The sequence below is a fragment of the Vigna radiata genome, chromosome 6 (genome assembly GCF_000741045.1).
Source record: "Vigna radiata var. radiata cultivar VC1973A chromosome 6, Vradiata_ver6, whole genome shotgun sequence".
Lineage (NCBI taxonomy): Eukaryota > Viridiplantae > Streptophyta > Magnoliopsida > Fabales > Fabaceae > Vigna > Vigna radiata.
Genome location: NC_028356.1, coordinates 26,302,324 through 26,313,939, shown reverse-complemented (window position 1 = coordinate 26,313,939; position 11,616 = coordinate 26,302,324). Strand labels below are relative to the sequence as shown.

General features: G+C 33.1%; 1 protein-coding gene across 1 annotated transcript; it reads right to left on the bottom strand.

Moving 5' to 3' along the window:
• Positions 1-1,838: 1,838 nt before the first annotated feature.
• On the bottom strand, positions 1,839-3,914 carry LOC106763626. Its single transcript, XM_014647793.1, has 5 exons — positions 2,934-3,914; positions 2,689-2,832; positions 2,351-2,574; positions 2,029-2,286; positions 1,839-1,938 (listed from the first exon to the last, which is right to left on the bottom strand). The coding sequence occupies exons 1-5, from the start codon at positions 3,912-3,914 to the stop codon at positions 1,839-1,841; spliced, it is 1,707 nt and encodes a 568-aa protein (XP_014503279.1).
• Positions 3,915-11,616: the final 7,702 nt, after the last annotated feature.

Below are 11,616 nucleotides of genomic sequence, written 5' to 3'. Positions count from 1 at the left end.
AAAATTGTTCTTCTATGATTGCATTGCTTGTATGTTTCTTTTACTTTGGTTAGTTTTAATTGACTTGTATTCTTTTTGAAATCTAGCTTACCCTTGCATTGTTTGCTGTTTGTGTATGTCTGTGTTTGATTTACTTTGCAATGATCGTCCAAATTGGATGTGAGCAGAGGTAGGAGAGGCCCCTTTGGAGCAGGTATTAGACAGAGTTGATGCTGCTGATGCTCCAGACACTGTAGAGTACTTTAGACTAGATATAATTAATTACATGTATATGACTTAGTATCTTTCCTTTCTTCCTTTTTGAAAGACTCTATAACGATATGTAGAGCTTTAAATTCCTCTTATATTTTGGATGACTGTATCTTATAATACTTCATCATACTTCTACTCTTAACTGCTTTACTTTATTACGTATGTTGCATTCCACATGATATATATATATTTGGGATGTTACAATTTTAAAGTTTAAACATTTTTAAATAAGGTATTTCAATTTTTTTTAAATAATTTCAGGCGGACTTTAAATTGTGATCATGGTGATCATGATGTGGCCAGAGGATGGGGTCTTAGGACACAAGGTTGTCACAACCCCATCAGGTGATGCAGTCCCATATTCTAATCTTTGTTTTAAGGGAAGATAATGGCCCTATTTTAGCATACATTTGGGTGATATATGTGAGGACTGTCATCACTAAAGCTATCGGGGATAATTTCACTGTGGCAGAGAAGAAGCACACTATTGTTTTACCTATTCTGATAAGACAAAGAGAAGCATTCTGATATGGATATGCTTGGAACATATTGATATACCTAAAACCAAATCTGGCAGTAAAAGCAATGTAAATAACTGATGGTCATGATTCTTACACACATCATGCATGCACTAAATTTGGACTTTGGAAACCAAATCTGACAGCAAAAGACAGAAATAGCAGTAGCCAATTTGGACTTTGGAAATCTGAGACAAAAATATACTTTAAAAACTAAAAATCTGAAACTGAAAATCTTGCACTTTGAACTTAAAACAGATTTGACAGTAGCCAATTTGCACCAAAAAAATGAAGTTAGCAGAATTCATCAATATGACCTCCTAACAACTTTATACCATGAAAATAGAGTTGTCTAAGCTTGGAATTGGTATAGAAATAGCAGAATTCATAATATGACCTCTTAACCGCCCATTATGCACAAAAATAGGCAACCTCACACCCCAAATTGAGTTTCACTAAATCAAAATGCTAAACAACAATGCAAACAACTCAGAAATATGTAATAATACTTAACCAAGCTGGAAAACAGCAGCTAGGTGAATTTAAAATTGAAATGGACAAAGATTACAAGATTCAGCTGTGCAAATGCACTTCATGGCTTACATAAGTGTACTATTACATTAAAGGAATCCTTAAAGCTTGCATCAACATTCACAATCACTTCTACGGTTCAGCTACTTGGTCATTACATACTTCAGGTTGTGTTGAATGAGTAGGTTGTTGTGTAGCTTTGGGGCAACATCTTTTGTTGTGCCCAACCTCCCTACATAGCCCGCATCTCTTGCGCAAACCAGTCTTGGTCATTTGAGAATCATCTTTTTTCATTTCCCACTGTTCCAATCTTCTTTTCCTCTTAGGTCTTTCAAGCATAACCTTTTTGTAAGGAGGCATGACATCCGGATATGGTTGTAGGTCCTACATGTTGTTGTCGTTGACAGGATATACGATTGATGCATATGTTTCTTCATATGTGGACTTCATAAAGCAACTTGGAATGAACTGTTGTTCATCAATATTCAAAAACTTCATTGCGGCTAAGGAGTGACAACATGGGATTCCTATGATGCTTCATCTCCTGTAGAAGCATGACAAGTCGTCTATGATTACAACAAATTTGTCTTCACTGTGGGAGACGTGTCTCACTTCAAACAATTGATTTCCTGACCAACTATGAACAAATATTAAGAAAAATGAACAAAGTTTAGATACAACTGAACAAAGTTAAGAAAAATAAACAAAGTTTAGATTACAAGTTTACCTAGGAATCCAGTTCTTGGTTGATTGGGGTTCCTTTTTAAATCTAGCCTGGATTTTTGGACAAATTGATCCTGTAAATGACTGTATCTTAGTCCTGTTTTTTGCCCATCTTTGCATGATGTACACCCTGATTTCTTCCAGCATTGTAATGATTGGTTTAGTCCGGGTATGAACCAATACATTGTTGAATGTCTCACTCATATTGTTCACCAATGTGTCACATTTTGGTCTTGAATTGAATCTAGACCTTGACCAGTATCTACACCATAAAACATAGATAATTACAGTTCCTATAGTTGTAATAAAAAAGTACAAAAATAAACCTTGGAGGGATGGCTATCAAATGCTTGAATGAGTCTTCATTGACATCTTTAATGTTTCTCATCTCCCTCTCCCAATTTTGTGGATGAGTGGCAGTAGCTGCACTCCACATCAGTTTCTTCAGATTTTTACCATGAAATTTCTTCTTAAAGTTTGAATATAAGTGTCTGACACAGAACCTCTTATCAACACTGGGGAGTAGCTCTTGAATGGCTGGTAGTAGACCCTGTGGGCAACATTAAATATGATATATAAGTAATGAAATAATGTAAGAAAGAACCAAATTAAATATGATTGTTACCTTCTGTTGGTCTGACACAAAAGTTATTGATGAACATACTTCTTGACCACAAAGATCATCAATCAAAAGATTCAAAAACCAGGACCATGAATCTTTGTTTTCCCCTTCTAACACCGCATATGCAATGGGCAACATTTGATCATTTCCATCTCTCCCAACAACGGTTAAAAACTCACCACCATACTTCCCTTTCAAAAAGGCCCCATCTAGTCCAATTATTGGCCTACAACACATAAAACTGTCTTTGCATGCCTCAGACAACAATAAAATCTCTGGAAAATTACCTCAGCCTCATTATTCTCAACAACCACTTTGACTGTAGATCCAGGATTTCTTCCCAACACCTCATATGCATAATCATATATCCTTTTATATTGTTCTTTAAAGGACCCATCAATGTGCTCAGAAGCAATAGCTTTGGCTCTATAAGCCATACCCCTAGATATACCTATNTTCCACTTCCTTTGAACTTTTTCACGAATATCTACACCCTTCATTTTAGGATTTTCCCTTATTGTTTTCTCCAACTTTGAGCTCAACCACTTAGCATCAAGTAACTTGAGATTGAACTCCCTGCTACATGTGTGAATGTCATTTTTAGTTCTCAATTGCCATGATTTCTCAGCCTCCATATAAGCACAATATATGGTCCATAGGCGTTCTCCTTTTGCACCAATGCACTTCATCCTCAATCTTATTTTGTCACTTTTGACAAACTTTATATTCCTACCATTTTCCATCGCATACCCTTTAATTACATCTATAATATCTTGCTTATTTGCAAAAAATGTCCCTACTTCCCATGTAAAGTCCACCATACTTTTTGGCATACAAAAAGTAATAAACCTCCCATGACCTTTAGTGTCATTAACCTCTTCATCACTATCTGTTGCAGTAAGTAATTCCTCAGATTTCCACTCCTCATCTGACAAACCTCTTTCATCATGATCATCACTTTCAACACTCACTTCATCACTGGCTTTAAGACTTTCTACTTCTACTTCCACATTACCATCTACATCACCATTTATATCACCATCTATATCACATTGAACAGTCACATCCACAAGTCCCTCTAAGCACTCATTATTTTCATGTACATCACGTTCATCACTAGATGTACTCCAACTACAAACATCAACTTCATCATCCACAAATCCTTCAACACCATTAACATCTTCTTCAACCTCATGGAACTCTTCTACATGACCATCATCTTCAACCTCTACGTCAATAGCATTAGCATCTTCTTCACCCTCATGCATATGTTCTAAGTCACCATCAACTTCACCATCCACATGAACACCGTCACCATCTCTTTCACCCTCTTCTTCTACTTAACCATGAGCATCAACTTGTCCTTGATCATTAGTAACATATTCAAGCATATTTATCACTTCAGGCTCAGAAGCAGCACGTATAACGTATAAATGAACCACACGATTAATCCTACATAAGTTAGCCATATGCATGACACCAGTGTGATCAATCAATTCTTCCAACCTATTGTCCAACAATGAACCCCCTCTTACACAGTACCATAATTGTTCAAAGTTATCATTTCCAAAACTTTTCACTACATTAACAACTACAAAATAACTCCAAACATCAGGGTCAAAGGACAAAGTTGTCGTCTCCCCTTCATACTTCAAGGTCTCATTAGTAATGAACTTCCCCCCATAGTGGAAAACACAATAAAAAAAAGTCGCCTATTACGCACACTGTATAAATAAGTCTACACGCACAACACAATATCATGACAAAAAAGAATATATTAAAACAATAACAAAAGTCACTCACAAAGACTCAAATAACTGTAAACATACATACAGGACCACCAAAACGCAATCGAGAACACCGACCAAACCATGGGGGACCACAATCGAATATTAAACTTTCCTAACTATAAAATGTAAGACAATAAACCACAAAAACTAACCTTCGTTCATATTAACCTCCACTCAACATGTGCTTCAGTGTTGCGCTTCCAATGAGAGACGATCCCACACCTTGTGCTTCAACCTTTTCCAAAAGCACATGCACCGATAATTCACCCACCAACACTCGCATTCACTCAAAAAACAACGTGTTTCTGATTCCTAAAACACTCGCGCATCCATTGTTTCCCCAAAACACTAGCACTAAATCACGAGCCCTATTTTAGAAATTTGTCCCCATTTTGATTTTGCTTTCCCAATTCAATGTTTCAGCAAAAGTGTCACAACCGGAATCGTGACAGGACGACGATCCAAAAAAAAGAAACAGTTTGAAAAAGAGTTTAGAATCGCCACCATAGTTTATACTGAAAAACTACAGAAAAACCATAAAATGATAAAGCACGATCCACGAAAACCAAAGATGGAGTTCGGGAGTCGGTTACGTGTGGGGAAGGTATTAGCACCCTACAACGCCTGCCCGAAGGCAGTACCTTTAATTAAATACGCGAATGTGATGTGGTTTACAAAATGTTTAACTATCCCAAAAAACGACAATCTAAAGAAACAAAAATATTTTTTTAGCTTTTTGAGCCCGACAAGGATTGACCTTGCTCCTACGTATTCTCACTAAAGTGAGAAATCAGGGTTACGTAGTTCTAGCTGAGAGAATGCTTGTTATTTGAAAATATTTATTTCGGTATTTGATATAAAAAAAAAAGGGAAAAGGTTCTTAGCACGAGGAGGATGCGTGCGATCACACACATGCTTAAACCTTTAAAGCATTTTTTTTATAAAAAGGGAAAAGTTCATAGCACGAGGACGATGCGTGCTATCACACACATGCTTAAACCTTTAAAACATTTTTATTTTATTTTTATGAAAGGGGAAAAGGTCTTAGCACGAGGACGATGCGTGCGATCACACACGTGCTTAAACNGCTTAAACCTTTAAAACATTTTTATTTTATTTTTATGAAAGGGGAAAAGGTCTTAGCACGAGGACGATGCGTGCGATCACACACGTGCTTAAACCTTTAAAAAGTATTTTTTAATTATTTTTTATGGAAGACAAAAAGGTTTTATAGCACAAGGACGATGCGTGCGATCACACATGTGCTTTAATCTTTAAATTATATTTTTTTATTATTTTTTAGTGAAAAGAAGAAAAGGTTTTAGCACAAGGACGACGCGTGCGATCACACATGTACTTTAACCTTTAAAAAATATTTTTATTATTTTTTTTTATACTTTATATATATTTTTTTACGTTTTCATTTTTGTAATTTTTATAGTATGAAAATAGTACTTACGTGAATGTTTAAAACAAAACTTAAAATAATAAATGCATATAGAATAAAAATAATGATACTATTTACGTTAATTTTTATTTTTTTTAGGAAAGATATAAAGATAGAAAATAAATTACAGCTAAAAAAATATATTAAGAATTAAAGAATAATAAAACAAAAACAAACTAAAAACCATATTTAATTGTTAAAAAGAAAGATGTCTTAGGAATCTCTAAAAGTAATGAAACAAACTTATAAATAGAATTACAAAAAACAAGGAATGTGAGAATATAAAACTACAGGGGGTTGTATGCAATAAAAACCTGATAATCAAATAATAAAAAAATAAAAAAAAAATCATGAAATAAGACAAAAGTATAGGTGTAGAGAAAACCAGGGTGCATGCAATCGAAGCCCTTTTCTTTCTGTTCCCTTACGTTCTCTTCTTGAGATTGAATTTTCTCTTTCTCTTTTTTTTTTCTGTTCCCTTATGCTATCTTCCCGAGGTTCAATTCGCTCCCCCCTTCTTGTTTACAAGGTGCATATTTATATACACACATTTGTAATATTATTGTGATCTTGCTTTAATGGCGAATTAATTGTCAATTAGGAAAATAGGGAAAGAAATGGTCTTGATTGAAGAAAAATAAATAATTGTCAGAAAATTGTCCATTTATAAGGAAGTCATATTTTTCTTTTTAGGAATAAACTGAATCCAACAATCAATATATTATTTTTAATTATTTCTTGTAATTATTGTCGTAATGTTGATTCAAATTATTACCAAATAAAACAATTTCAAAAATATTCTAAAGTGATTTGTCATGCATTAATATTAATTGCTTGTGGGCATTTTTTCAAGGAACTCAAATCCAGTTCATGCAGCACCTCTCCCATTTTATTCACGTGCACCCCCTTTTTTTTCTTTTTTTCCTTCTTCCTTATTTCCTTTTGTTTTTCTTTTTCGTTTTTCTTTTTTTTTTTTAATTTTTATTTTTATTTTTTTTCTTTTACTTTTTGCTTTTCTTTTTTTCCTTTTCTTTTCTTTTTTTTCTTTTTTTTGTACCTTTTTTTCAAAATGAATATAAAAATAAAATCAAATTAAATAATAATAAAGAAAGCTAAATCAAATACCAAATAGTAAAACAAAATAAAAAAATGAAAAAATAAAAAAAAAATAACACAAAAAAAACAAGTCCTATTATTTAGTCACCGAGACGAAATTGGGTGTTGACAAAAAGAATAACCTTTTTCTTTTCCATCTTTACCCTTTCTTTTCTTAATTTCAACATCTTTTCTTAGTTCCCCCAATATATTAATTTAATTCTTTAATTTTAAAATTTAAAAAATCTATATAACACACGTTTAATTTGACACGTGTCAGTGTCACCAGGCCACGTCACACACTTATTGATGTCGTTTGATGAAATTGACAGAAAGGACTTATTAGCATAAAATTAAAAAAAATAAGGACCTAATTGAGATGCTAAAAAAGAAAGAGACCTATTTGAAATTCTACACGAAAATACGAACCTATTCAAACATTAAACCTATTGAATATAGTGAAAAAATATGTACGTGATTAATATCCCTTGTGTGGAATATACACAAAGGGTCTTCTATTTATAATAAAAAAAATATAAGCTAAGCCCAAAAGACAAATAAAAAATAATAACAAACTAAAAGATAAAAAATAAATAATACATCTAACAAACTTTTTTTTGAATAAATCTTGTTTTTTCAATATTTAACTTTATTAAAATTATTTATTTATTATTTAGTCTAATCATTTTATTGTTTGATTATTTATCATTGCCGCTTATAATTCTTTTACACAAATTTTATTTTATATATATATATATATATATTAAAAAACAAAAAATATAACATTGTAATTACTTATATAATTCATAAATAATATAATTATAATACATTGTATTTGAAAATTTGTATTGTAGTTTTTTTTATATTATAATATAACTATTATAAAGAAGAAATAAAAGAATACAACTTTTTTTCTCAAATAAGTCATCATTCACCACAAGCTTAAATTATTATAATACACTTTTTTTCTTAGTTCTATAGCATGTTTAATTTTCAATTTTAATTCATTAAAAACTCTTACAAATTCAATACCATTACCTTAGTGCAACGAAGGGAAATAACCACGGTTGTTACCTCGGTTGAACCAAGGTAATAACCTGGGGATATGACAGCGTTTCTTGCTTGAACCGCGACCAAAATCCTTTTTAAAAAAAAAAGTTGTGTAACTTTTGGCCCCGGTTTTAGCCACAACTACGACCTATTCTCCTACAATTTTTTTTAATAGCAGGTCTGTTTTTGTGATTTTCACTATCACAAAAACAGACCTGCATATCTAACAATATCATAACAACACAGATTCAACACAATAGTCAATATTTACATCACATAATGTACAAAGTCGAATAACTATAAATCAACATGTTCTAATGTATTTTAATTCTAATAATTATGAACTATTATATAATCTAACTAAATTGTTTGCAATTGCTTTCCTCAGGAATGTAAGTGAATTCTCAGGAATTGAAGTAGGAGTCTTGAATCTCTGCACAAGACAATTGATATTAATTAATGTATATGACTTCGGGCGCATGCCATAGCTCTCAAACTGCTTCTGGAACTGGCACATAACTTTGTTAGTCACTTTTGTAGTGACCTCATTATACAGTTCCTCCCTAAGCTCTGTCCTAAGCTCCTTCCTAAGGTCCGCCCGAAGATTTTTTGTGATCTCTTGTGTCAAGCTTTGTTCTTGTGCTTCGCTGTATGCATATGAAGTCTGACGAGAAGAACTCCCAAAATAATCTTGAATGCCTACTCCAGTTCCAACAGCACGCAAACGTCCAAGGTGCTCAGGTTGTCCAAATGCAGCGGTAAGAATATCCTAGCGATCCTCTGGAGTGAATTGACCTTGGAAGCTCTACTCAACCAAGGAGTCCTATAACATTACAAAACACCATTATTCTTAAAAAAGTTCAAGGGAGTATGTATAATGAAATTATTATTATTTTAGTAACAATGATAACTTACAATTCTTTCAGATATTTCTCGTGCAGTGTCAGAAGAGTAGGCGCTCGATGATCTTAAATGAGCCAACTTCCATTTCTCATGCTGAGAAGGTGGAGAAGGAGGTTGGGGGCTACCACCCTCAGATGATGGTCTAGCTTCTGCCTTTTGCTTGAGGATTTTCTCCTCAAGCTTCTTACACCCACCACGAGATCATAAGTGGGGGTTTTTATTTTGAGCACTTATTCCTTGTGTTTTGCTTCTTTTTGCCTTTCATATATTTTTAATTAATTAGTTCATATGATATATATTTGTTAATGAGGAATTGAATAATATCAACTATACTAACTTGTCATTCCTTTGATGTTTGAATCTATACAAAGAGGCGCCAAGTCTCCTCATCAACGGCCTTCTATGTTTGACAAGGAGACTTATTTTTTTTGCTTCCAAATATATATCTTGAGGTCAACTTACTCTTAAAACCTCGAAAGTTTTCAACAACAGTTGATAAACACTTACTTTTAAGTGTTGCGACATTTGGAATGTCAAATGTCATCTAAAATAAACATGATAAAGTTGTATCAGTACAAAATTATCAATATAAACATATTGTAATTCAAATGATATTAATTAACTTACCAATATATCGTTCCATATAATGTTCCGATCAACCTCGGACACATGGTCAAAAGATGGAGTAAGAACACTAAACCTATCACGCGCCACTACTCCAAGGTATGATCGGAAGTCATCTGCATTTGGGACAGATGCCACACCCGTGATCACATTAACATTCATGGGTGTTCTGTCACCACTATTTTTTCTGACCAAAAGTTGTTTCATTCTGGTGGGTCCTCTAGTAGGTTTGGATGGGGGAGCCTCATCCCCTGATGAATGTGGATGGTCAGCCATATATCTGTCAAAATAAATAACAACATGTAATATTAATAAAAGACTTATGTAATATCATATAATTTAACAAAACATGTAATAGTAGTCATAGGAAATATTAATAAAAGACTTATGTAATATTAATAAAAAACTTGTACACAAATTTGAAATTCATACATAAAGATATAGATTCATCATATGTATATTCCCTATTATGATCTGACTAAATTACATGTATATCGTCAACTAGAGGTTGGTCATCCAAATTTGTAATAGTTTGAAATGAATGGTTGTCAACAATATGAATATTAATCAGATAGTCTTCGTTAACTTTAATTTGTTTTTTGCCTTGAATAGCGACATACCAATGGTCAAACGTAGGATCTTTGACATAAAAAACCTGAGATGCTTGATGTATCATGATAAACAATTCGTCTCGATAACCCACATTTCGAAAATCAACTAGTGTCATAGCCGATTCATCTATTTTCACACCACTTTTATTGCCAAACCACTTACATTTGAACAATGGAACAAAAAACTTGGTGTAATCAACCTCCCATATCTCTTCTATTATACCATAATATCTCGTTGATCCAAGTACAAGATATTCATCTTTTGATGTGGAAAATGGAAGCGACTCAGCTTCTAAATTGCCTCCACTATTTTGTATTGTGCTTTTATCATCCAAAGTCTTCGTATAGAATGTGCAATTATTTACTTCATAACATGTACAACATATGAATCAAACTTTAAACCATTTCCAAGCCACAACAAAGTTTGAGATGAATGTTGGCTCTTTGTCAATTTCAGATTTGAACCAAGACATAAATGTTTTGTTATGCTCCATCAACTGTCATTTCTCTGATTGTCTTGGATTTTTATTCTTCACAATGGCTTTGTGTGCTTGCAAAAAAAGGATCACCTCATCTGTGTTGTTCAATATATAAAGATGTGCTTGCAACAATTATTCGCGATCTTTTGTCACCACATTCACACCTCAAATGCTTTTACTTGTAGAACATTTATTCAACCATGATGTGCGAGGAACTCCTATTGGATTTGTTGATGTCATGTAATTCGAACAAAACTCGATACTTTCTTCAACAATATACCTTTCAATCATTGAACCTTCGGGACGATATGGATTTTTAATGTACCCTTTCAAAATCTTCATATAACGCACAATAGGATACTTCAATCTTAAGTATACCGGTCTGCATAACTTGATTTCTCTAACAAAATGAACAAATAAATGTACCATGATGTCAAAAAAAAGATGGAGGGATAAACATCTCTAGTTGACACAAGATGATAACAATCTCACCTTGAAGTTCATCTAACTTTGTAGGATCAATGACTTTACTACAAATTGACGAGAAAAATGAATACAACCTGTTTATGGTCTGCTTGACATTTTTTGGAAAAATTACACAAATAGCCATCGATAACAATTGTTGCATTAAGACATGGCAATCGTGAGACTTTATGCCAATAAGCTTTAAGTCTTACATCGACACTAAACTTTTCATATTTGAAGATTATCCTTGTGCTATTTTGATACTCTTTAAACAAAGGCAAAAACTTATCTTCTCTTGTCTAGACATTATGTAACATGCAAGGGCAAATAAGTAAGTTTACCAATCTCCCTGGGTGCCAACTCTTCTCGGATATTAATGTCAAGCAAATCCAAACGAGCATTTACTCCATCTTTTGTCTTTCCCTGAATGTTGGGTAGTGTGTCAATCAAGCTATCACACACATTCTTCTCTACATGCATCGCATATATGCAATGTCTAACATCTA